Genomic DNA, 27,951 nt, shown 5'->3' with positions numbered 1-27,951 from the left:
TAATTGTAGTATTCTGATATAGTAGAAATATACTATATCAGAATAATACAATTATAATGCGTATTATTCTGAAATGGGAAGCTATCCTGAATGCATTAGACACAAGTCACAGTGGTATTTATTAATATTTAACTGAGATAATTTCATTTTCAAGGTAAACTAAAAGTTTTAAATCTCACCTACAGATTCACAAGACTTTGGTCCACAAAGTCACATTCTATAATTCTGCTATTTTCTTTTTTGAGAGTAAAAGGATTTGTTGAAGCAGTAACTTCATTTGAGGTGGTCTGTATTAAATACATGTCCACGGTGTCACTGAGGGGAGCTGCTGCCGTTTCCTTAGAGCTACACATCATATAATCATTTAACATTGCTTATCACATTAATACTTGAGTATTCAGCAATGAGCACTGAGCTGGGATCTTTCTTCAAATCCGTGAAACAACATAATGCAGAGTCATAATCATAATGTTTGAACTGGCTGATCTTTTGAACAATGATTCCTTTTGAACTGTCAAAGGTTAAGTCACAAACCACTACACACGCCTGCACAATAAACGTAGTTTAAGTTCTTCTGGTGCTCTTACACATTATTTATTAATTTGTTTGTTTGTTTATGTTGCCTTTAATTTACTTTAAACCCATTTAAATCCTCTTATAACTCTCATTTAACTTTTAATTAAGTTTTCAAGGAATCTATTGAATTGACAGGCAAGAGGTTCACAACCTGTGGACCTCGATCCTCTAATGGGTCCCAAGAAAATACTGAGGGGCCCAAAGATGATAAACAAGACATGGGAGCAGAACAACCCTTTTATTCTACACACAATGCTTTTCTTTTTTCAGAGTTCATTCCAACGTTACCTCAGAAATAAACTATCTTTTCTTTTATGTCCTATAACAACAAAACAAGAAGATTGTAAACTCAGTAAAGCATATAAGGCAATTTGGAATCCAGCTCGCAAACAGATCAATGATCACTCAGACTGGTGAAAACATAACCTACAAACTATTTGGTCAATTTGGTCGTAAGTGATTTGCAACAGATCGCTAAGATCGATTACAAGGAGACCGTTCTCTGTTTTATAGCATCGCAAATTAAAAAGTGGGGAACCGGGTGATTATAACTGCAGCAAACGCTAAGAGGATGTTAACAAATGTTTAATTGTGTGAATGCATATCAAACATTAGACAAACAGTAAACTTACAGTAAAAAATTGTATATATATATATTTAATGAATATATACACACATGAAAAGCTGCGGGTCGATAGATGACAAAGCATGAAAATATACACAATTGATAATTGTGCAGTCGCATGAACACAAACTGCGAAAGATGTAAAACATATTCTAAGAATCAACCCCGACTAAAACCTGAGTTTAACATTTAAAGAAAGATGGTTTCAAGTGTGGACTTGACACCACGAAATGAGAGCGAACGAGTGAACTGCAGCGAACACAAACATGATTTGGTTTGAAAAATGGTTCTGAAATGTTCAGAAAATCTGTATCTCTGCCGCTGACAACAGATAAATACTTTGAGACGTGTGAATAATTACTCGGATACAACGTAGCCATGTAAGTAGTTATTTGATGGTGCACACAAAAACTATCTCAGGCAGAAAAAAAATTATTACACTTTAGTTTGATACAGGTTGATACACTTTGTTACAGTACAAAATGATATCAAAAAACAACCTTTTGGTTTGACTTTATACAAAACAGGTTGTCCGTCATTTACTCGTTGAGGAAAACTTGACACTCAAGGGCCTCGTCTTCATGTTAAGGTCAAAACACTTACAGTATTCCAGTCATTGTACATGTGTGTGTCTGTAAAAGCATAATACAATCATCATTGCTCAAGTTGAAACCGCCCGACTTCAATCAGATATGATCGTCCAACTTCCAGCACGTGACAAATAAAAGAGAAGCAACTCTTCAGTGACAGATTTCCTACATCGACGGCCCATGCTGCAGAATCACAAGTGATGGAAGGTTTTCCTCTGAAGTAAAACTTCCACAGTTTAAATAAACAGAGGTGCAAAGAGTTCACTTCTGATCTTTGTCGAAAAAAACAGCTGAGTCATTTGAGGACAACAGACTTCAGGGAACAAGACGTCTCCTCTGGAATAAAAACCTCCAACGCTTCTCCACAGAGCTGAGCCTTCCTGGTTGTAGTACCTGCTCTTTACGACACTCGGGACTGTATACATTCACTGACTTGCATAAATGAAATCTGACAGAGACCGATGTTGAGCGTCGTGAGAGATGAGGCAGTGAGACGTTCACTGACAGTACCTGAACTCTGCCTTTTACAGTCTCCAGTGCAGAGCAGGGGGGGGAATACAGTGACAGCAACGTGTGTGTGTTTGTGTGTGTCTGTGTGTAACAGTGGCAATGTAGAGGTAACTTAACTGATAAATGATGGCCTCCAGTTCATAATAAGGCAAAAAAACATGAACTAATACACTAATGTTATCTGTGGTCAGATGAACTGATACAACTTATGTGTTGTGTATCTTTTATAATGTGAAAGGTTTTTCCATTAATAAATATTGTTCCTCTCATGTCAGCAGTAATTACCATTGTTGATTACTGTTTCATTTTACTTTATGCAATTTTAATTTCTTGATTGTTTTTTCAAAGATATCAAAGCTGTAATCTTTGAGAATTTATTTGTCTATTTGGCCAAAAAAGTAGTTAAGTCCGCTCATAAAATCACCACCGTGTTTAAATCCTTAAATCCAGGCAGTCTGCTAAAATCCCCAAATTCATAAAAAGTCCAGAGGACGTGAGCGCGGCGTCCTCAGCGGCGGCTCCGACCTGGTGGAGGTGGACGATCACTGCATCACGTCCCTGCAGAATGATACAGGTCTGTGTGTTTGGTTGCCAGTGAGAGAAGAACAAGTTCTGTCGTCTACTGCTTGGTCTGTTTCAGCTTCTCGATGTGATGACAGAGTTTGAGCGCCGGGCCGAGCTTCAGTCCCATGTACTTCATGATGACATCACTGCGCAGCAGCATCAGAGCCTTGCCATCAATCTCCTGTGAAGAAAGGGGGGGGGGGGGGGCTGTCACTTCACAAATACTTCCTCATGGCATTTCCATCAACATGTCGATGACCTGGTTTGAATCATACTCTGCACATAAAGATGGACGACATAACAGCTCCTAAAAGGTGAAGCCAAATCCTCTTGATCGCCCCCAAGTGGCCTGCTCCACTATTGGTCATAAATCAAACCTCCTCCATGTTTGGCCCAGAACTGGCCCACACCCACCCATAAATTGGGTGTAACTTTATTATTGACAGCTGAGACTGACTCATGATTGGTTGATCGCATGTATCAGCAGGACTTTGCTTCCTTAGCTCCACCCACCAATCACTGCCAACTCTGCCTCCAAATATTAAAGATGACTGCGTTTTTTGGGGGGGGGTATCTGAGCTTTTTGTCTGGATAATGGGAGGAAGTGGAGACTCTTGGTCCATCTTTATGTGCAGCCTATGGTTTAAATGGTGGAAGGGAATTCAACAAACATCAAACAAGACAAAGACAGAAGTTCACATGAAGGAATTACTCACATGTTTCCTAAACAGTTCGACGTGTGGGCCGAGAGTTTGGGGATCCGCCTCTTGGACGAACCGTATGACATCATCAACCGACCAGGCAGAGGCGTTGTTCCCTGAACTTTCCTTGTCCTGTTTCAAGTGGTCTGGTCCTGTTGTTGAGCTCGCTGCTCGAGATGGTGAGGGTGAGAGGGAAAAAAAAGGAATCAAACCAATGCCTAATGTCTTTATTAGTTATTAAAGATTCTGGCCATTTGTTCATCTGTGTCACTAACTTGAATGTGGGATGTGTATTTCTGCAGTGCTTTTGTGTAACGGCAGGCAGCATGGCAAACCACAAGATTATGGATATTTCTTCATTATGTTGTTTTATGTTTCTTAGTATCACTAACATTTAAACTTAAGTTTGATCCCGTGTGTTTATGTGTGTGTGTGTGTGTGTAACATCCTACCCTCCACTCGTCTGTGTGCACACATCGGATCAAGCTCAGCCGGGTTGGAGCTGACGCGTCGCAGTGGCGGCGGTGTGTGGGTGTGTCCAGGGTAATATGGCCGCTCCTTCTTGGTTGCTCTGTAGTCCGATGCGTTGTGAGTGGAGCGGGGGCTGGGGGTGGGGTCGTTCGTCGAGTCATCTTTGCGTAGGCCGTTTTCAGCGTGGGAAGGCGGTTCTGTTTCACGAGAGGGTGAGACAGCGTTAGAGACAAGGAGAGCAGTGGGTGCTGGGAGTGAGTCACTTCATAATTTTGGCCTCAACAAAAACCAGAAGAATAAAATGGAGAGTAACCCTGACCTGATTTGGTCTTGTTGTAGAAGCGCGTGTTGTTGTTGAAGGGGCTGAACGGCTGCGAGCTGAAGAGACTGTCGCTCTCCAGATGCTGACACATGTTCTCCAGGAAGCGCAGCACCGACGATGCACTGGAGACGGAGGGCAGCTTCACGTAGCGGATACCATGCTCTGACCTCACTGGAGGAGGAGGGGGTGGGGGGGGGGGAGCAGGAGATAAACATAAATAAGTCTGAATGCTGTATCTATTTATACACAAACACACAGACACACAAACACAGCATACATTCAAAGCGAAAGAAAAGCAGCAGATGGTTTAGGGTGACCACCCTCCCTCCATAATCTCACACACACACACACACACACACACGCAAGCATGCACGCACGCACACACACACACACACACAGACATATTTCACCCAATCCCACACTCTGCACCCACCTACCCAAGCCAAGCCTGCACAAATCCACAAATTAAAGCCCCCTCCCCACCCCACCCATAACTTTCCCAGTCTGGCCCCCCAAGGGAGACCCGATCCCAGAATCTCAAACCAGGTTAGACGCACATGTCACTTCTGATTACAGGAACGGTGCTCGCATCAGCTGCTGCCACAGGCACTGTCTTTTATTCCTCTTCTCTTTCTCACACACAGACATACACACACACACACACACACACACACAGACAAACACAACCTATGATTGAGTTTAAACTAATTTCACCAGACTGCTTGACATTTTCCAAAAGTGAGTTTTTGGCAAATAAGCTGATAAGAACATTGATTTGCAACCAGCAGCTGCTTAGCTTAGCTTAGCATTAAGACTGGAAACAGAGGGAAACAGTTAGCCAGGCTATGTTCAAATATAATAAAAGTGTCCAAACTCTGAGGCCAATTAATTTACACATAACTGACTAGAAGACAGTTTTTTGAGTTGAACCAGGCACTTGAACTAAGACTCCAGGAAGTACTTTTCTAATTTGGATTTTCAGCAGAAAGAAAATATAAAAATCCTAAAGTAGTTTCTAAAGAAGACAGATTCCAGCTTCTCAAATGTGTGAGGATCTGCTCCTCTTCTCTGTTTCTGTATCACTTCATATTGAATACATTTGGTTTCCTCCCAGAGATAAAATCCTTGTTTACTGCGTTTACCTCTGATGACCTCTCCTCCCGTGTGGGACTGGCTCTGCAGGAAGGACAGCAGCACTGACGGCTGGTACGTGCAGTCCACGCAGGCCTGAACCGCTTGCTGCAGCACCGCATTGACCGGAGCCGGGCCGAAGTGATCCGGCAGCTGCTGCACGAGTTTCCGGTCGAGGTTCGGGCCGTAGTCACCGTGCTTGTTCACGTAGACACAAACTAGGACATCACACAGAGAGGGAAGCATCGGCAAAGAAGAATAAAAACAAAACTTTTCAAGCAATTTTGGTTGAAGCGTCGAATCCACGAGAACGCGAGTGCACATCCATTCCTCTGACTCACCTGTGCAAACCACGTTTGAGCTGTTGCTAAGGTTGTTGTTTTCGGCTGAGACGTGGCTGGAGCTCAGCCTGGTCTCTGGAGGCGGAGCTGTGACTGATGATGACCCCAGGGACTGCTCCACCCGAGGCTTCTTCTGGTGCAAAAAAAAGCAAACAAACCCTCTCTCATTACTCTTCTGCAACCTACAAAGGGCAGTTAGTTAATGATTTATCAAGAGCTGGGCCCTAAATTGTTCACCGCTATTCACCGAACGCACAGCATCACCAAACAAAGCGGGTCTCCTCTGTACATTTTCCTCAGGTATAAACATCAACAAAGCTCCCCCCCTGTGTTTCTTTGAAAACTTCACCTCTGATCTCGCCTCCTCTTTATCAAAATCATTCCTGCCAAGATGCATATAGCATAAAATGACAGGGTCGCTGGCCCCTGCAGCATAACAGATTACTTCTCCTCTGACATCTCACCTTGGGCTTGGGCCCTCTCTTCTTGTGTGGTCTGGGGGCCAGTTGAGTCTCAGTCCTGGCAGGGAACTGTGGCGCCCCATTTACTGCTGCCGCTGCCGCCGCCGCCTCGGCCGCCGCCTTCAACAAAGCAATAGTCTGGGATTTGGGACGGCGACCTCGGACACCCTTTCGAACGGGGAGGGGCGGCAAGGGGTTGGGCAGTCGGTACGAGGTCTGCATGGAGGAGGAGGAGGTGGACGAGGAGCGACGGGTCGTGAGGGAGGAAGAGGTGGAAGAAGCAGGGGCAAGGAGCGCACCAGGGAGGGTAACTAGAACAACAGGACAAAGAAGGGAGAAAGAGAGGGAGAGATAAATAATATATTGTCTTTCTTCCTGTATTTTCCTGCATTTAAAAGAATAGGAGAGAAAGATAAAGTAATAATCAAAAGGCTCCAAACAATATGTCACATTTCATTCTCACACCTAAGGGACAGTACTTTAAGGGTTTGTCCAGATTGAAATTGTTTTTTTCAAAACTGATGAAGACATTTGTGGAGAGAGCCACAGCACAGAGGAAAACGATTCACTGGCCCTGCAGAAGAGATTTGTTAGGATTTTGAGATTGGCAGCTCCTTTGTATTAAACCCCTCCCTGCACCGAAATCAGAGTCAAAAGTCACGAGCCCCCGGAGACCTGCCTGCTCCAGAATTCATCAAAGCCCCTCGGCTTCCAGCAACACAACAGAAGCAGTAGTTATGATGATCCGATTTAAAGCCTTCCTCAAACAGCAAGATATTGGATTCTTGGGCCTGATTCCCATTATCCGACAATAAACTAACAATATCAATTTTAAATGTAATTTCTCATGTCAATATAAGAAATTCCGCTTTGTCCTATTCCTGGCTTTGACTGGTCATAAAGAAAAGAAAATAATATAGAAACAGGGAGTCTCTGAGTGTATTAAACAGCTTCTGTGGTGGAACTAAACCACTTGAAGGTGTTTTGAGAGTTTTGATGCAAATGATCAACAAATAGCAATAAGCAACCAATGTTGATGATACATTCTTTGCATTGGATCAGCACCAGATTGCCCACATTCATAAATATCAGTCCTCTAAATATGTCTATATGTTTTTTTGATGAAATTATGAAATATTCTCTGAAAAATAAGCTTTAAAAGCCTTATTTCCCAATGTTAAAGAAAGTGAAAAAAAAAAATCTGTCCCCTGATCCAGATCCACACACAAATTTTGTTTCTTGAATTATGTCCCACTTTTCCACAAAAAGTCAGGGAAACCCACTGAGTGCTTTTTTTTGCTTAACTAACTAACAAGACAAAAGCAGAACCTCATTACAGAGGTAAAAAAATCTAGCAACAATACACGAAGGCCCAGTTGTGATCCCAGATAACCTCCAACTTAAAGACTTTGCTCTGGAAATTAAGAGGATTCTAAAATGTCAATCAGCTTAAGGACTCAATTGTAAAGCAAGAGAAAATAGAGTGTGAAAAGGTTTAACCCATTGTTCGGGAGACAGAGAAAAATAAATCACAAAGCAGTGGCCCCACCACGCTGCCGCCGTCTTCATTAGCCTGAGCGTGACTCTGTGATACCATCACACAATCATCACGGGGGAATGTGTGAAAGACAGAGAGAAAATATAAGGGAGAGAGAAAGGGTGGAAAAGAGGAAGATAACCATCTCCTATTTCAATACAAATGCATTGGCTTGGTGAGAGCATGTGGAAACTCTCAAGGGGCCGGGGGCTTTCATCAGAGCCTCCCTCACTGAGGCGGTGTGGAGCGACTATGGAAGGTTTACAGTATCCTCCGAGGGCCGGCCGGGGCACCCTGAAAGCTGCTTAATTGGGAAATGAGTGAAAGTGGGCGTAGAATAGAGCAGTGTTTTGTTTCAGGAGGACGAGAGTTCATTTTCTCACCGGGAGCAGTCGCACAAAGCTCGCACATGGAGGAGCGGCAACCTGCGCGCACACTGCCACACTTATTCACACTGAGCCCCGAGACATAAGCCCTACAAAGGCAGATCAAAAAATTTGTTTGCAGGGTCCCAATCAGGATCACTGGGTTTTAACGCACCCGGGGAATCTGAGTCAGGGGCCCTCTTTGATCTGCTCCTGTTGTAGGGAGGAAAATCTAATCCCTTCACATTATGTGACAGCAACATGCACCAATTCCACCTCACCGATCAACGTCATTTTCTACCATATATTAGTTTAGCATCGCTTAAACGTAAAAGACTAATCACCTCTGGATTTTAACTTTCAAAGATGAGCTGCTTACTCGCTAATTTTATTCCGCACTGTCCAACGGTGTCACATATATTCTGCATGAGCTGCATTGAAGTTATATGTTGTCGGCACATAGTGAATTATTTAAGACTAGAGCCCTGTGTTTCTTAATGGATGCACCATTTCATCAACTGGAACTATTTCAAATGTGCTGTTTATGGTTTTATACACCGGTCGCCATGAAAACTCTCTCCGCTTGGGTCTCAATTAAAGCTGAATGTTCAACAGCATTCACTTGATATTAGTGCTGCAACCACCTTATATCATCATTACAAACATATCCACCTACTTTCAATAATTTGGTTGATAAAAAAATTCAATTCAACATTTTCATTACGTCCGCCAAGTAGGTTCTGGTTTCATCTGCTTTTGTTTGCTTGTTTATTTCTCTGTCTGTTGGTTAGTAAGATAAAAACAATTTACAGGATGGATTATGAAACTTAACCCTAACCATAATTCTTTAACATTGCCTGATAGGACTTTAAAAATAATAGAGTTTCTCAGAGAATAATGAATGGATCTTTAGATATGTTTAAGGGACTGATAATTGTGTGTTAATTTGGTGCAGATACAAATCAAAATGCAGCGCTAGTGAAACTTCATGTGGTTTCATGAGGGGGTGTGTTTGGCCTTTGCGTAGATATGCACTCTACTGAAAGTTTAATTGACAAATTAAAAATACATATCACAATTTCCAAGAGACCAAAGTTTTCAAATTGCTTAACCTTCTCAACCAGCCAAAATCATTAAATTTAAAATGACACGAAACAGAGAAAAGCAGCAAATCATCACATGAACAAAGCTCGAATCCGAAAAAAAGTCTGTCGTCTTTGCTCAGAAAACTATTTGACTCAATCATCAAACCAAAGAAACATGATTCGCACAAGAGCCCAGAGCTACGGTTGAAATCTAAAATGTTTTCTGTAATTTGACTAAAACTGAATAATTGGATCTTCCCCCCCCAAAAAAAAAACGTGACTAAGGAATCCAGCATGCAACCAAACAAAGACATATGGTTCTGATCATGACGATATAATTCCAACTCGACCCAATGACCTGAGTAAGCCACTGCCCGAGGAAACGTGTGTGTGTGTGTGTCTGTGGGTCCCTGTGTGCGATATGGGTGTGTGTGTGTGTTACACTCGCATGAGAACGGGGTCATAGAGAAGTGTGTCTGCAGTCTGGCGGTGTTGGGGGAGGGGCACCACAGAGTTGCCTCTCATCTAATTACACCCCCCAACACACACACGCATATATACATACATACACACACACCCCTACATGGCGAGCAGCCTCAATGGAAACAGTCGAAACACACACAGGATGTTCTTTCGAGAAGATTTAAAGCTGCATGACACTCATGAACTGCAGATTCAGGTGTGTGTGTGTGTGTGTGTGTGTGTGTGTGTGTGACTGCACACTAGATAACAGAGGAGGGGAAGTGCCTTAAACAGCTTCAGGCCACAGAGTAAAACCACAACAATAGTCCCTGCAAAAGTTATCGAGTCTAAAGACCAAATAAAAGTCCCGACTGTGACTTGTGTGAATGTTGAACTTAACTTGACAGATGCATAAAATTAGTGTAGTGGAAATATTTGATATCCACTAATCCTCTCCTGAGCCTTGTGCAAACTAATTCCCGAAGCTTTACGCACACAAAAATCACATGATCAAAAACACATGCAGTCCTGAAGTTGATTACCGCAGAGGATACTGTTAAATCTCCAGACTCTGAGTGACGGGGCCACTGGTCTCTGTACAGTGAATCTGAATCAATCTAAAGAAACATAAAAAAATGATTTACTCTCAACGAGGCGGCGGCTGCACCAGGAACAAGGAAAGCATGGTTTCCCCTCACTTGACTTTTTTCTGCTTCACCAGGACAATGAAATTCACTTTAAGTATGAAATGTGAAAAGTATCAAAAATAAACAAGCTATTTTTAAGACGAGAAAACTTCCTGAATTGAGAACGTGACTGAACTGACTTGCGTTTTTGCAGTTTTCACAAATTCTAATTTAATACATTAAAGGGAGACTCCAGATATTTAATACTTCTATAGTCTAATTAAACATGTTGTTGCTGCATTAATGTGCCTCCACTTCCCTTCACTAAATCTGCACAACTAATCATGAAACATTCTATAAAACACAACACATGTAGTACAAACTTTTTTTTTTTGCATTTATCTAAAAAGAAAAACTTTGCAAAATTGAAACTCACCAGGAAATCCCCCTCCAAATACTACTACTATGTTTTGCAGTAGCAGAAGTACTTGCAGAAGCAGCAGCAGCGGTAATGATAGTAAAGCCTGGAACAATACAAGTCACTCAGTACAGTTGCTTCCTGGTTCCCTCTCTGGTGCAACTCTTTCTGCTTCAGCCGGTGTTTGATCTGTTTTTCCTCTGGACTTCTCTCTCTTCCCAACTTCAAAACTCTCTCCTCGTCTACACTTAATTTTCAGTTTTCTGCCTCTTCCTTGTCTGTTCTGCCGGCTGTAGTCCACAACAAAGCCCACGCTTCTGCTTCTGCTTCTGCTGCTGCTGCTGGTCGAAGCATGCAAAGCTTCCCTTCCAATGAATGGACAGGAGGAGGAGGAGGAGGAGGAGGAGGAGGAGGGTGTGTGTTTGGATTTGCATAGAGGCTTGGGTAGAGTGAGGGAGGGAGGGAGGGAGGAGTGGGGTTGGTGGTTGTGGTGAGGAAGGAGTGGGGGGGGGGGGCGCTCTTTATTCATGTTATCTGTAGGCCATATCGACAGGCTACATCAGTCACCTGCTTCTCAGCAAGTCTCTCAGGGAGGGGAGAGATGACGCGGGGGGGGGGGGGCTGAAGGGTAAAAGGTTAAACTGGATCTGAAGAGTTCCTGATTGAAACGGGTGAAAGGGGCAAAACTCATGGAGTTGGCGCAAACAGAAGCCAGCGTTCTCTCAACTCTCTCTCTGTCTCTCTGTCTCTCTCTCTCAAGGCCCAGAGGGACCCCCCCCCCCCCCCCCGCCCCCCCACACACACACACACACACTCAGTTGTAACCCTATAGCCCACTCAGACATTCCCCCTGATGAGAGATGGTCAGGAAACAGTGGCATGGTCGGATGTCACCCCGGCTCTGGAACAATGTGGAGCAGAGCAGCCGGAGGAAGCCGGCCTGGGAAAAGTCCCTCATCGCACAAACGTCTTCAACGGTTACGATGCAAATTCAAGAAGGTAAAAAAAAGTTTCGGACATCGTCATCCTCTCTCGGCCTGTTTATATCATGTGTCAACGTTCTGTGCTTTTAACATCTGCTTTTAGTTTTCCAAGACTAATTAGAGTCCATGATTCCTGTAGCCTATGCTGAATGTTCTTTGTTTTTCAACTGTTTGCTGTGTTTAGTATGTGTTTTTGTGTGTGTGTGTGTAAAACCGCTTTCAGACAGAGCACCAGAAAAATGAAAACAACAAAAAGAAAACAAATATCTCAGGATGAAAAGCCACATCTCTTCAAGAGATTTGGTGATGAGGGCCGATGCTGGTGTTGATGTGCTAATTATGTAAACATATTATTTGTCCCTTCGTATATATTTTATATTTCAGACTTTTTTCCCTCCTCCACCAGGACTTCCTGGCTAAATTAAAGATAAATGAAAACATATAATCATTTAACTTTCACATTAGGACTTGGAGAGTTTGATGTTTTGTTTGATACCATAGGCCTATATCAAAATACATTACTATTGTTTCCATCAACATTAATCCCCAAAAATACATGTCTACAAGGTCATTTTTGTCCAAACATAATTTATAAGCTGACAAAAGTTGTGTTATTTTGCCCTAAATAGATAAAATCTACAACAGCTGTTTCAACTTGTATGGAGACATTGTGTTCTTCATTCATTATTCAGAAAGGATTATTCTGCAGTTTGACCCAGTTTAACAAAGAAATCACACAAAAACCCAAATTAAAATATACACTACAAATCCAAAATATTGATTCGTGCACAAACTGTTCAAAAAGCAGAAACGTTAGAAATCCTCTGAAGCTTCTCACCCAAAAAACGTATGTGGTTCACAACGAGACAAATCTGATGAAAGCTAATTAGAAATTTTGAATGTAGTGGTAATTACAGATCCTCGCTGCCTCTCTCGTATGCAGCGCTAATTAACGCTCATTAACACCTCAACCCGGCCCTACTTATTCACTTACATGCACACAAACATCGCTGTCTGCTAATTTACATGATCCTCTCCTCCACGTCTGTTTCTCTCCAAACTGCGCTCGCACTCATTTGAAAGCACAGACTGTAGCTACAAGAATACACGTGCGAGTGCATCTGTTTCACAAAGCTGCCTCGGCCTGTGTTTTACTGTACTGAAACTCTGGGGTTGTTTCCAGACCAGGTCAGACCATTCAGATTTGTTAACCCTCTGGTAGAAGGACGTTCGACAAAAAACTTCCAGCAGTGAAAAAAGCGGCATGGCCGTGCCGACCTGTAGCAGAGCTGAGCTACTGTGGCCATTTATTCTACTTTGCTAGCTATCTTGTAACATGCACAGGACTCTGGACAATCTCCTGAAATTACCCGAAGGGGCTGCGTGCGAGATCACAAATGTCAGAGTCAATTGCTCCAGACATTCTCCAGAGTAAAAACTCCAAGAATGTCCGAATGAGCCCACGTGCCAATACATCCCGAATATTTCTAAAAAATGCGAAGCTTTTCTAACATGTGATGGACACAAAAGTGAAATATCTCCGGATGAGAATGAGGCGCCGTGCACATGGAAGATGTTGGCGAAGGTGTAAACTTGGAAAGACAACGACGTTCAAGAGCTTTCGGTGCTAACGACCGATACGTGGCGTCCTGCCTCCAACGTGCTGCAGGCGTTCTGCACATGTGAAAGGCAAAGTCCGGAGAAAGTCCAGACCTGAATGTCCAGACATGTTATGACAGACGTGCAACTGCTGTCATCCATCAACTGAGAGATGGAAACCCAAACACACATATAACACTCGCAACAAGTTTGCACACCTATCCTTGTTAGGCAATAACTTCCATTCATTCTGAACAGCGTTGCCAAAAGCTAATCCCTAAATCATGACCAATTCATACCTTCACCTTGACCTAACCACAATCTAACCACTAACTATTACCAAGACCTTAGAAGCTACGTTTTGTCTCATCAGGACCAGGGTTTGGTCCCCAGTAGGGAATCCTGACAAGATCTTTGCAAGTTCTAAAGAGATATCAAAATCTTATCAATCCCAACTAAATGCATAACTCTGATCTAAATCTAATTCTAACCCTAAAAACAAAGTCCTCACCCTCAAACAACGTTTTGGAAAAGTGAGGACCAGCCAGAATGTCCTCACTCTGTAACGTCTCTGCTCAAAATGGTCCTGACAAATATACAAGAGCACAGACACAGACAGCCTGGGCTACTCCAGAGTGTCCCCTGACCAGTGACAGGGTGAAGGGGAGGAACTGGCTGGAGCTGATTTAACATTAACAGCATTCAAGAGGACGATTGATATTCATAACCACTGCTAAACCTTACCCACACAACGAACTTCAGAATCTTAAGACGCCTCTGTCGTTCGTCAAAGTGATTTTGACGGATGGCAAATGTCAAAATATCTGCCAAAGAAACTAAACAGCTTTAGAGAAGCTCATGTGGAGACACGCAACTGTAACTGCAGAGTGTAATTACTGTATAATTACATCCAGATTGATTACGAATAGTTCAGATGTGCCTGCACTCTTCAACAATGTCAACTGAAGCTCTAATTACTGCAGTCACAGGAAGTGTCCTTGTCTGTGGGGTTCAGGGCTGAAAAAAAAACCTGGAGCAAGAACGGTATTCAGTAGAGTTCATACCAAGAGACTTCATCAAATGTAACACACTCATCGATCATTAATTCCCTTAATGGGCCTGATTTATCAAGATCCATGAATTATTCCCCTGGGAAATATTCCACAATGTAAAAGAAATATGGAACAAATTAACGTATCTTCTCTGATCCATACTGCATCCTAACAAACAACAACAAACAAACCAACAAACTGATGGGTGATTACATAACTTCCTTGGCAGAGATAAGAATAAGGAGGATATGAAAACACAAAGAAGAAAGTGGTAAACGTTTGTTTGTTTTATCCGTGGAGGCTTCAGACAAATTTGCACTTGCATGATCTACTATTAATATTTTACACACTCAGTATCAGTGATTGTATTTCTGCTCCTATTGTCAGATCGCACAAATTAGAGTCAGGCCTCACAACCCAAACAAACAAAACACAAGTTTCTAAACAGCTTCTGATCCTATAATGATGCAACAGACACGTAACAATCTGTGCTTGTGCTGCCCTCTAGTGGTAAAGCTGGATCATCTCCTTTCAGATGATCTCTCAGTGATACAACACCTTCTACAATAAGAACAACAACAAATACTTATAGACCCAAAAGAGCAGAGTCTGACTAAGAAAATAATGTAGAGTTATTAAAAACAATCTGTGGGAGTGAACAATATTCTAAATGTTATATAAACGTTGGTCACAGTTTATAAGCACATGAGCTGAAATATCATTTCTATTGAAAATTATAGTATATAAAACATAATTCAATTAGCTGTTTATAATATTCATTTGATTTTCACAAGGGGGTGAGGGTTAATTCCATTAATACATTTATATTTATGAATGGAATAGGGCTAGAAGACGATAGACTTTAATTTATCTCAATCATAGACTCAATAGTGACAGCTCTCTAAAAGTGAAGCAACAAAAGCGTATCTATCGCCACCTGGTGGCTGGCTGCAGTATAGTTCGTAAACTCTGTCTCCTCCTTGTTAACAGATAAGACATGGACTACTCTAAGGACTCAAAATCCACACCAGAACAAACTACATAGTCAAAATACACACCAGTTTATTTCAACTATAGCTGCTGTCATTGTAAGTCGTTCTTATCACACTGATGTTTATAAGTTAAGTTAAGTTTAGTTACATGCTCTAAAAATAGGATATAATGTCCTGATTGACACCTGAGAAGGACTTGTGATTGGTCGAGCATGTGTCAGCGGGACCTTGATACTGAAGCTCCATCCCTCAATCACAACTGTGCAGTCTCTGGCTCCAAATGTACAAGATGGCAGCGTTCTTATCCAGGATGTTTTTTCTTAATTGTAAGTATATCACCTAACCTGTGGTATCAGGAGCAGCTCTATCATCTGTTGTTCTTTGGACACAAAACTGCTCCTATCACGTGGAACTCACAATGTCCACGAGTCACAAACAAACTGCGTTTTCACACAAAGCAATAAACCAGATGAAGAACTTACAGTAGTTTCCGGGCGGCTGGAGGCTGTGCTTCGTCAGAGAACACCAGCCGACGGGGAAGATGTCTCTGGAGTCGAAGGGGCACCAGTAGTCGAAGGCGCCTCGCCAGCCGTCAAACATGACGAAAATCTCCTGACCCCTGACCTCTCCCACTGTGGCAGGACAAATCAAGTAGGGGTTCTTCCTGTCCACCGCCTCCAGCTTCATACCAGGTTGGAAGTAGTTTTTTACAGGGCTGGCTGGATCCTACACACACAAATTTACAAAAACAAAACAGTTGTTTCAGGATCAATACAGAAATGTACTGGCCTTGTTGGAATCAACCTTCTGGTTCTTGTTACCTTCTTAAAAGCAGAGGCAGGGGCCATCTCCGCTCCGCTCAGCGTCCGCAGCAGGAACATGGGCCACGAGGAGGCGTTCATCCTGAAACCTGTGTCACAACAGTTCCATTTAAACCGAGGCACCTTCTCCTTCATATTTCTGTGGGTTATTTTATTGTGGCCAATAATGAAAATCTATTTCTTTGTGTTAATACTGGATTTCTGTAAGAGTAGAGATTTCACAGATTCATAAATTACAGTTTATTTCTCCTCATTTCCATTATTGTTTTCACTTCTCTATCACTTGCCCTGCGTCTTCTAATCAGCTCACCGCTGGTGGTGTTTACATTAATCCAATCAGATTTGCCAGGATCTCAATAAGCCAATCATGTCATTACTGCCAAACTTTGAATCTCCTCTCCTCTCTGTCACTGTTATTTCAGTGATTTCTGTGCCAGCCTCCTCCGGAGTCTCCTCCAGGCTCAACGACCTGGCCAAGTCCTGCTGAGTCCACTTATCTAATCTCCTTCACATCAACAGGATTCTCTAGATCCCATCAACCACCAGCAGTGTCCACACCCTATGCAGCCACACCCCCTCTCCACCTCAATGACATCATGAAGGGTGTAAACGCCAAATTGACTCTCATTTATATCACATCACTTTCATTTCTTATTGTGCATTGTAACAAATTTATTGAATTTTTGTTAATCAAATGTGTTTATTCAAACAGCAACAATGACATGTAAACACTCGGATGTCTCACCCAGCGGGGGCTGCAGCATGTCTCCGTTCCGCTCGCAGGTTCCTATTGGCTGGATGTCTGAGGAGTCGATCAGCCGCCAGAAGTCGTTGGTGTTGTCGCTGCCGTCCAGCCGCAGACGGAGACGAGTTCCCATCATTCCCATCACCGTCGCGATGCACACCGAGTTGGAGTTGCGAGGGTCCCGCGCCTCCAGTTTCATCCCTGCTTTGAAGTCGTTGGCGGGGGGGAGTCTGGACTGCACAGGAACAGAAAGAGAGCCTCGGGTCAAATTAAGCGATGACCAGTGTGATCATTGACGTTAGATTGTGATTTCAGTTGACACGGTAATCTCAACACACAGTTGATGTTCACTGTGTCAGATCATGAGTTTCTCCAAGGGAGAGGGGGTCATAAAATCTGGTTCTTGTAAACAAGTTAGAGTCGTGAGCACAATGAGTCTTATAATTAATTTACAGTAAATAAAGGAATAAGTTGTCAGTGTTCTTCAGTTGTGTTATGGTCGAAAAATCCCACAAAAAAACAACAATGTGTGTCTGTGGTCCTGCGAGCATTTGTTCTGCCTGCATATGGAAATCTTTAAAAGTGACACATACAACCACTTTTCAAAAGTAAAGCAAGGTAGTTTTCACTAACAGGTGTAAATCAGGTTTCGACTGTTTCCTGAAATGGCAGGTACTAATTTTACTCTACATTGTAAAATAGAACAATAATGGAGCCGCGTGATGAAGAGGAATAAAAAAGATCATTGATGGTCTTCGCTGACAAGTCGCAAAACATATCCCCAAACGTCTGCTGCTTGTCCACGGAATACTGTATTTACCACTACACATTCTTATATATTTATATATATATATATATATATATTTTTTTTTTTTTTTTTTCTGTTGTTTTTATTTAGATATATTTTATTGTACTATCTACTCCAGCAGCACAAGAAAACTTTCCTACTGGACACTGACACAATCACATCATTGCATTCCATTCCTGTATCTGTAAATATGTTCTCTGTATGTGATTTATGTATGTATGTCAGTGTTTTAGTGTATAAGCTACTGGATGATCTAAATTTCCCCCCGGGATTAATAAAGTATCCATCTATCTATCTATCTATCTATTTAACGAAACAGAATATCATCTACAGAGACAGAATAAGGAAAAGTACGAGAAGGTTACAGATCAGCTACCTGTTTGAAGCATGTTGGCGAAGCTGCAACGGAGGAAGTTTGCCTCAGATAATCTTCCCAGCTGAATGGTTCTAGAAAGAAAACAGAAACAAACAACAGATTATTCAAAGAAATTGTGAACGAAAGCACAGCAGTGACGACTATGGACTGACCTTAACAAATCTGAGCTCTTTACTGGAAGATATGAGTCTGTCTGGCTTGAGAAACACTTCAAGAATAAAGTATCGTCATAAAGCAGGAATCAAAAGAAAAATAAGTCTCATTTAAGTGAATCATTATAATGTGTTCCTAAATAAATTATCACCTCTGCCAGTGAGTTTATGTTTTCATCCGAGTGAGTTTGTTAGTTTGTCAACAGGAATACACAAAACAAACTATTTTGTATGAATTTCCATGAAGCTTGTTGGAAAGATGAGACATGAAATGAGAAAAGACCCATTTAACTTTAGTGTGTACATATAGTTTGTTCAAAGTTGTTGGATCAGAAATATTTAAACCTGTCTTTAAATTTGTGAAATAGGGCTAATTAGTCAGTTTCTATGCAGGAATGTTGATCAAACAAATCAGGCATCTGACTGTTGGGCCTTCTACTGCCAGTTTGGATGTAAAATGAATTGCAGAGGAAAATGACAATCTGATGTTTGTTTATCCCAAATCTGCAGACCTCACAGAGATTTATAAGAAACATGTTTACAAGAAAACATTTTTGTAAATTAGTTTGTTGGAGAGATTAACGTGTAATTTGTGATTACACGTTAAGATTTTTTCAACCCCACCCTAGACTTTATGCAAAAATTCTCGACAGCCCACTGATCACTGCTGATGCAAGTACTGACACATAACTGGGTTAATTAAAAAACTATTAACTTAAAAAGTTTTGAATCATTAATAATGATAGGATGAGCAATGAAAAGAAATAAGCCAGAGATGAAAACTGCCAACCGTTGGATTTGTCGAGGGCAGAGCCTGCTGTGATGCTGCTCCCCCTCTCCTTCTTCTCCTCTTTTTGATCTGAAATCAAAACAGTGATTGAAGCGCTCATCACGTTGGGAGCTTCAGACATGCAGACTTTAATTACTGTCAGAATGAAGCCATTAAACCTCCGACTGTAATAGTTCTGAGAGAAAAATAATATAAACGTCCAGAATACCAAACAGCAAAAAAATCAAATTACATCTGGAAGACTGTTAATATGGGCCTATCTAGTAGCCGGCAGCTTTGTGGAGACCTACCTCTGTGTGGAGTTCGGCCCATGACGACCAGAGTCAAAGTGCCGCTGCAGAGGAGGTGAAGTCCGACCGACTGCAGAAGAGACAGATACAAAACTTTATCAGAATATTCACAGAATGCCAGAAGGCACAGACCTGCTCTAATGTGGTCTGTAGATTAAACTGAATATCCTGGGAAATTATTATTCATTTTTTTTTATTTTGAATGTAATTTATAATTATAATTTTTTTCTATTATATGTGTTTCATTAATATGTTGTGTTAATGCCTTTCAAGCAATTTTGCCTGTTGTTGAGATGGACTCTGAACTCTATACTCAACAATAGACTGATCCAGTTAACAATTAATGTCTGAGTGGCCATAACCTGATATAATTTATTCCACTGTTCTAAACCCAGAGTGACACGTTGCTTCATTCCCAATAAAACAGGCTGAAGCTTCTTTTGACTCAATCCCACATTCACAGCCCTGCAGCAGTAAATATTCAGCAGTATGTGAATCAGTCCATGGCTGAAAAACAGTGTGTTTGTGATTTTTGAGAAATATGTCAAGCTACATATTTCTAACATCAACAACTTAACACTAGGTTGTTAGTCTGTACTTTATAGGGACAGACGGGCCTAAGGAACAGAGGCGCAAATGCATTTTTCTGATTCTATCATGAAATCTAATCTTTAAACTCCCAACTTCCGACAAATGAGATAACATTCTACAATTTTGTGAAACTTCAAATAAAAAGTCTCCAACATTTACAACTGGTGCATTAGTACCTAACAACAACATCTACTTGTATTAGTGAGCAGATAAATAATCATCATGCAGAATGAACACTAACGGCATGTGCTGATAGAAGAGTGTTTGAAACTAAAAAGTAGCATGTGTTGTCCATATGACCTCCTCTGGCCAAACTGTTTGAGTTAGCAGCTCCGCCACATTAACTTCTGATGCACTGTAACAACAACTCATCAAATACAAATTGTTACCACACTGTTTATGCTGAAAATCTGCCACAAAAATCCAGATCAGGTTTGCAAAAACTCTCAGCATGGTCCCACTGCAGAGACAGGGCGTTCATGGTGTAGGTCCAAATGAAGCATGGAGACAGTCTAAGGCAGCAGAGCATCAAAAGCAGTGATCCAGTCCAAATGAAATACCAAGAATCCAAAAGTTAAAATCTCTCCAGAGGCCAAACAATGTCTCCTTTACTTAGGATTAAAAAATGTTAGCATCTGCAAAGCAGCGGCTGCTTCTCCCTCTGAAGACCCTTCTGTCTCTGCAGCGGAACCCATTGAGTCACAAGGAGCCATAAAGATTCCAAGCTGCCATAAAAAGCCATTAAGACGTGTGGATGTGGGACATCTGCTGGATCACATGAAAAGGATTCCAGTTCGGCAGCTCGCTCCGCTTCAGACTGCTCCAGTGTTTGCACTGGTCTGTCTGCCTCACTCAAGAGGGTCAGACAAAACCGCCCTGAAGACCAGGAAGCACTTAACTTTTACAACCTCCACTTCCACTTAGGCTGCCACTGATCTGGGATTAGTGTGATGTTCACAAACCTGAAGAACGACCTCAGGCCTGGTTTCAGAAGCCGGTTCAACTGTCGTTTGATATGAGGAACTGTCAAAGGTTACAGATAATATTTCAACTATACTTTGCACAGAGAAATCTTTGCTATGATAGTAAAAAAACTACAAGCTGCATTACAAAGCATTTGACTGTTGGATGTGTGTTGCTCACAAAAATTTTAGTTACTTCACATAAAAAAGCAGCATTTCCAATTACACTTAACTGCAAGTAAATTAGTTATTTACTAATTAAACAGTAAATTACCTTTACAAGAAGTTAGTTCAATAAGTCTATAAAAGTTTATTAAAGTTGTGTAAAAGTTCCCAGAGATGAAGCTTGTTGCTTTAACTTTCAATGTTTCCAAAAATTGTAAATTCACAATTAAAGCAAATATCTTTTCTCCGTCAAGTAACAAACTCAGATTTGGCATTTTATCTCAAAGAAGAATGAGCTTTGATTCATTTTACAGTGATTGGTTTTATATAAATTGTCCCACTTTAAGTGTTAACACCGCACAGGACAAGTGCTTACACAAAGTCAGTGGATGTTTTTTTCTTCAAACATATATGGCCTTAACTTATAATGTTCCTCCGATTTAGAATAAATCTAAAGAATCTGAAGAACGATAAAAATGTCCAAACAACCAGAAATAGACTTTACTCTATTTTCATCATTATCTTCCAAAATTATTTCTGCCTCTTAAAACTTCTAAGAGCTGCAACTGATCACTATTGTCAACACTGTATAATCTCTTAATATTTTTCTTTATTAACTGATTCATCATTAAGTTAATAAAGTGTCAGAAAATACTGAAAATGTCAAAAGTTTAGTCTTTATTTTTTATCTGAAATGCCACAAACTCTGTTTGCTGCAGTGAGGCTGTGTTTCTCTTCTTTGTTTTGTTTAACAGTAAAAAATAAATTTACTTTGGTTTCTAACTTTTTTTGAATGATTTTAAAGATGTTTTCTAGACAAAAACATCCAAACAACTGAGAACCTGCAGTTTGATGATGTCAATATTTGTCACCTGAAAAATAACAAAATAATTCATAACATTTACATATTGACACATTTAAGAAGTTTGAGCCACCGCATGTTTAGATTTGTTTTGCTTATGGAATAATTTTAAATGATCATTGACTCTTAAAATAATTAATATAATAACCAATAGTTTCCATCCATTACTTTAAATTAGGACTTTGTGATAAAACAGTATAATTGCAATGTAATTACTATCCCTGTGACAAAGATTAAATATATATTTATATATTGATCCACTGTTGGAGCTTAGTAAAAGGAGGTTTAGAAGTTACAGCCACCTCATGTTTGGATTTTTTGAATCATAAATAATTTAAATTAAAGTAGACTGTTAACCTAATTAATAAATCAACCATTACAGCTGGTGCGAGGCTGAGGGGTATGAGCTCCTGGGGGGCCTCACCTCCAGGATCATCTCTTGAAATATTATTTCATCAATATACAGCCTGAATATTTAACTAATTTATCTCAGCAGAACCTTTAAGACACTTTACATCAAACCTTAGTGGAACCAGGAAGCATCAATGAGAGTATTTCTCAGCTTAATGTATGTGAGGAGGTTTCACATTATTGATCAACCCCAGGTTTGTAAGATGCTTTGTTTATCAAGTTTTTCTTGATTGCTCACAAATGTGAACCTGCATCTTGATGATATTTGGAAATTAATCATTTATCAAATTTACAGTGAGGATACAAAACGGAGAAAAAGCAGCAAATTACAAAATTTTAGAAGTTAGAGACACCAGATTTTGATTTAGTTGCTTCCTAAACGATTGAAATGACAATTGACTGTTAGAATAAAGACTAAATCAGGCATGAGTGCTGCTGAGGGGTGCGATCCGCTGCAGGGCGTCACCTCCAGGATCACTTAACATGTAATGTCATCAATATACAGCCTGGATATTTAATTTATTTATTTCAGCAGAACATTTTAAGACGCTTTACATCAAACCTATGAGGAACCAGGAAGCGTCAGTGGGAGCATTTCTCAGTTTGTGTCTGACTGGGGGGAAAGAAAAAGAGGCTGAACAAGCAGAAAATAACATTGGAACGTGAAAGGAAAGTGCGTGACGCATTTTGGTTTGGGTTACGGTCACGTTTAGTGGGCGGGACGGTGCTGATTATTAACTATAAACACCTCTAACGCTACATCACAACAACAACAACAACAAAAACGCGATGCTAGAAGGCAGCGGGGATGAGAAGGTTGTCCTCCTCTCAGGGTAAACAGCCAGTAAACGGAGGATCTGCAGAGGAGCCACAGTGCGCACCAGGCTGCTCCTCCCGGGGAAACACGCTGTGCCACCTACCCCTGCACCGCGCGCTCCGACCGCAGCGCGAGCACGTCCGCTCGTTTTTTTTTCTTATTTCTCACCGCAGCCCGCAAAGAAAACGCGAGGGGGAATCGAACGTGGGGTGGGGGTGTAAAAAAAGAACGAGGCATGAGTGGTACCAACCGTGCGAGCAGCAGATCCCCTCACTTTCTATCAGATGCAAGCCGCCATGTTCGCTGCAGCACCGCGCATGTCCACCACGCAGTGCTGTAATTCATATTTTTCCACTGGAGAAAAAAAAAAAAAAAAAAAAGAATAAATACCCACACAACCGCTCACTGTCTCACATAACGGACAAAGGGGGGGTGGGGGTAATTAATGAGCAGGATGTAGTGTCCGGTTGGGCTCTGATGTTAAACTACAGGTCACGTGAGAACAAAAAGACGTGAAGCTTCCTGTTCCTCCTGCAGGAGAAGCTGGTGACAGACAAATAAAGACCTGACACAAAGGTGAGGAATCAATAACACAATCAACAGGTTTTTCATCAAAACAACAGAAGTTCGACATGTATGAATATCTATGGTGTAAGCACAGTGAGGAGGTTTTAACAAGTAGTAGATCATATACAGATTTGTTATATCATATCATTTGATTTTCGCTGTTTAACTTTATTTAAATAATCATTTGTACAGTTATCAATAAATCAGCCAATAGTTTCAATCAGTTACTCTTAATTGGGGCTTGGAGATAGAAGCTATAAATAATTCTCAAAATATAATTTTCATCAGAATAACAAAGGTTCAATATATATTGATATATGTATATAGTGCTTGTACTGTCACAGTCAAGAGGTTTAACACACAATTGATCAACTACACATTCGTTACAGGTTTTTGCTGTTTATTAAGTGACAAAAAACACAGAGAAAAAGTAGCAAATTATCACATTTTATAGGTTTAGACTTGATGAATAACCTCAATGATCATCGACTGTACAATAATCAATAAATCAATAAATCAACCGATAGTTTCAAGTTCACCAAGTGGGACATTTATCGCCACAAATGGTTAAATGGTTGTGAATTGTGTTTTTTTTCAGTATAATATTTATGTTACTGTAAATGATAATCGATTGTTACAATAATGAATAGATCAATCAATCATTTCAATCCATTACTCTGATTTATGGCTTATGGTTAAATACTGATATATTGATTTAATGCTAATCCATTGTGTGAGCACATTGAGGAGGAATAACACACAATTGATTGAACCTCAGATTTGTTAAAGGTTTCTGTTGTTTGTCAAGTGTTTTTCATTCTCTGCTTGTAAAGAAGTTTAAAACCACAACATTGGAAAGGGCCAATCGCAATACTGCTTTCGATTGTGCGTTCAGCTGTTAACCGAAAGGTTGGTGGTTTGAGTCCAACCAGGGACGACATGTTTTATGCTAATTAACTATTTGTGTACGTCATCCAATCTCATAATGTCATCCTGTGTAGCAATTGTCCTAGATCCAATATCACATTGGACATGAAAGCCACGATTGGCTGCAGAGATTGGAATCTAGACGCTGCGGAAACAGCATTTGGCTATTAAGCTATAGGTTGGTGGTCCACTAAGGTATAACAAGTTTTTACGCTAACTTCCTCCTTGTGGGACAGATAACTGTTCTCCAATATCTGTACGTCATCCAACCTCACAATGGAAAGCAGCGCCGCGATTGGTGCTTTCCAATTTCCTGCCGCGTTTCGATTGGCCTAAATCCAAACTCAGATTGGATTGAAAGCCATGATTGGATGAAAAGACCAGAGCTCAGACTCTGGGAGAACAACAGTTGACTATTTAGCTACAGGTTGGTGGCTGAGCCCACCCAGGAGTGACATGCTTAAGCTAACTTCTTCATTGTGGGACCAGTCTGATCTGATCTGATCATGTTGAATTCAATCATTTGAATGGAAGAAGTCGGATGATGCAGCTGAACCTGGACCCAGTTACTACACCGATCTGACACAGTTACATGAAGTCAGAAATACATTTAATTTCACTATTTTGCCTCAGTATCCATAGTAATTTGAAATCATGTGTGGTTTTATTATAATATTATAGAGATATTGAATACGTTTTATTTGAATATTTGTGAGACCTAAACATGTAACAGATGCTATCGACTCTCTATGTGCAGAATGTTGAATGTTAAATAAATGTTTCACTGTTTTTCCACTTCACCTCTTACCACTACTTCCACTATTTTTAAAGAAAAATGTTTACATTAGTGTCCTCTTGCACATTATCTGTATAACATACACACATTCTATAATATAATATTAAACTATTATTCCACTTGTGTGCATCTGACTGCGACTTTCTAACATATGTACACCTGCACACCTTTTTCTATTCTTATTATATTGTATACTGTGAATTAATACATATAGCTTTTTAGTTTTTTTCCTTTTGTTATATATATTCTAATACTATTATTCTGTATCTATATTTATTTTCCTATTTTTTATTCTATTAACGTTTTTATTCTCTTCTCTAACTCTGTCTGACAATCTGCTTTAAAGTTGCATCTCATCGGATCTTATTTCAGAAAACAATAATATGCAGAACAACCAAGTTCTGTTTGACTTATTTTTTTGTGCAGGGCTGCAACTTTTAAAAACCAATTCACTTTATTTGTGTGGTTGGTTAAGGCTGCTTAGCTTATGGGACAGTGGCAACAACTATGACAAGACCTTGTGTGCTGGACACATAACTTGGTTAGAAGTTTACAAGTTATTGATTGACTCATCACAATAAGGATCATCCAGAAGTGGGATTCGAGATAGTTTGGTGGCTAGGAAAAATAAAAAATGAAGCCTGTAGCTATAAAAACACATCATTACTCTCAGGTTTACATGTAATCTTAAAGCTGAGAGAGCAATGTGCTGAGGATGGTGTGGAGGTCACACACACCTCACATGGCCTCTGCAGGAAGAAAAAATTCCCATGAATCCTGTGGATTCACGCTGATTTGGGCCAATTAGTGCAGTAATGGAGAGGAGGTGTGGGAGGGAGAGAGAAGCAGCACTTTAATCAGGACACACGTGGATCAGGGATCTTAGAGGAGCACTGACCGAGTGCAGGCTGCGTGTTGGAGGGTGACGAAGAGGAGGCACGTCTTAGACTCATCCAACGATGGAGCTGGAATCCATTTCCATGCCAAAGTTTTTATTTCATCAAACCTCGCAGTGGATGTAAAACCACCGCTGGAACGCGCCGACGTCCGCGCTCCTATTGGCTGCGCGCAGCGTCGTTCAGAGGAATGACGATGTTGCTGCTATAAGCAGCTGATGCTGAGGGTATGAACACGGAGCCTCTGAAGAACTGTTGACGGTACACGGACACCCCGTCATCGGCGGTGTGTCTGCGGATTGCAGCTCATCTTCGTCCACAGACTAAGTGAGTATGGGGGATTCGATGGTGTCACGACGCGCAGGCCTCTCTCCCACTGTCACGCCACATGATGTTTCCTCGTCTTCATCATTTTCACGGGCATGATGCTCGGGGCTTCACAGATTCGGCTCCATCACCTCGAACAGGCGACACATCACATCTGCAGGTAAAACAATCATTCAACGATGGACGAGCGGCGATGGCTTCATTTTTATCCTTATTAGGTTTTTTTTTTGCGTGCGTAAAATCACGTCCAAATGTGTGTTTGTGGGTAAACGCTATTCGTGGATGTTGTTGTGCAACACTGTCGAGAACACGGTGCGTGGACAACGTTGTAATGGATGCACTGGTTGCTGTGTAGGCTGGAGAACGCGTGGAAAGCGGTGGATTGCTGGTGCGCTCCGCAACGCAGCGATTAGAGAGACGCAGTTTCGGTGCAGAAAGCGCAGCATTGCTACCCTCTCTCTTTCTCTCTCTCCCTCTCCCTCTCTCTGTCCTGCTCTCTCACCTCATTCACACACGCGCACGAATACCCACACGCACGCGGACGCACGTTCCTGCCCGTTAAATTCACACTCCCGAACTCACTCACCCCCCCCTGTCGTCCCCCAATGGTTTTCTGCATGACACCAGTAGGGGAATGTTGCAACAGCCCAGTCCTTCCTATCACTGATCCCAGGACTTTCCCAGAGCTGTTTCCACGTTGTTTCCATTAACCAGCTGCAGTATCAATAAAACTGCCTCTTGTTCTGCACCCATTTTTTAGGGAACATTTACTCGCATCCCACAGTTTTTCTCCATTTGCAGGCTTTTGGGGGGGAGGGGGGGCAATTTGTGATACACTGTGGATCCAATCACTCCCTGGTTGCAGCAGCACATCCTTAGATGACTAGTCATGGATGGCCTCAACATCCACCTTATCTCTCCCCCTGGAAAGCTGTGTGGAATGTACGCTGCAATGGAAAACGCCCACTCAGACACATGAGCCAAATCAACATTAAAGTGATTTTTTTGCACCGCGGAATAAATCAAGTGTTACACAAATGAAGTTGGACTGATTTTCAAGGAGCTTTGATGGTTCCACTCCAAAAGCATCCACAATACAAAAGAGGACTTTTAATAATCATGGACGGTTTTTGGACGTGTGACAGACGGAGATTTAAGGCTTTGGAGCAATTGCTCCTTTTCAAAAATATTTCATCATTGAGTATTAAAATATAGAACATGCATAATTATGTCCTGA

At 41.2% G+C, this 27,951-nt stretch overlaps 1 protein-coding gene across 2 annotated transcripts; it reads right to left on the bottom strand.

The window, feature by feature from the left end:
* Positions 1–799: 799 nt before the first annotated feature.
* Positions 800–23,505, bottom strand: scml2 (Scm polycomb group protein like 2). 2 transcript variants are annotated; one of them, XM_062412563.1, is made up of 14 exons: positions 23,452–23,505; positions 19,394–19,463; positions 19,104–19,172; positions 18,162–18,232; positions 16,978–17,212; positions 16,233–16,321; positions 15,894–16,137; positions 6,296–6,603; positions 5,832–5,964; positions 5,502–5,708; positions 4,357–4,530; positions 4,019–4,234; positions 3,582–3,733; positions 800–3,046 (listed from the first exon to the last, which is right to left on the bottom strand). In XM_062412563.1, the coding sequence occupies exons 2-14, from the start codon at positions 19,413–19,415 to the stop codon at positions 2,921–2,923; spliced, it is 2,046 nt and encodes a 681-aa protein (XP_062268547.1). In that variant the 5' UTR covers positions 19,416–19,463; positions 23,452–23,505; the 3' UTR covers positions 800–2,920. The 2 variants fall into 2 exon arrangements, with proteins under 2 accessions (XP_062268547.1, XP_062268628.1); XM_062412644.1 differs by having other exon boundaries at positions 5,832–5,961.
* Between the last annotated feature and the right edge of the window lie 4,446 nt (positions 23,506–27,951).

Source organism: Platichthys flesus, chromosome 1 (assembly GCF_949316205.1).
Source record: "Platichthys flesus chromosome 1, fPlaFle2.1, whole genome shotgun sequence".
Taxonomy (NCBI): Eukaryota; Metazoa; Chordata; class Actinopteri; order Pleuronectiformes; family Pleuronectidae; genus Platichthys; species Platichthys flesus.
Note: the sequence above shows the minus strand (reverse complement) of the source record. Positions and strands in the feature narration are given on the sequence as shown.

Bases quoted from the DNA above. Each gene is read 5' to 3' on its own strand.
- scml2 (XM_062412563.1), bottom strand. From the start codon at position 19,415: ATGGGCCGAACTCCACACAGAG. The intron at 16,322-16,977 runs GTGAGACATCCG...GTTGTGACACAG, and splicing joins CATGCTGCAGCCCCCGCTGG to GTTTCAGGATGAACGCCTCC. The intron at 16,138-16,232 runs GTAACAAGAACC...TTGTGTGTGTAG, and splicing joins CTGCCTCTGCTTTTAAGAAG to GATCCAGCCAGCCCTGTAAA.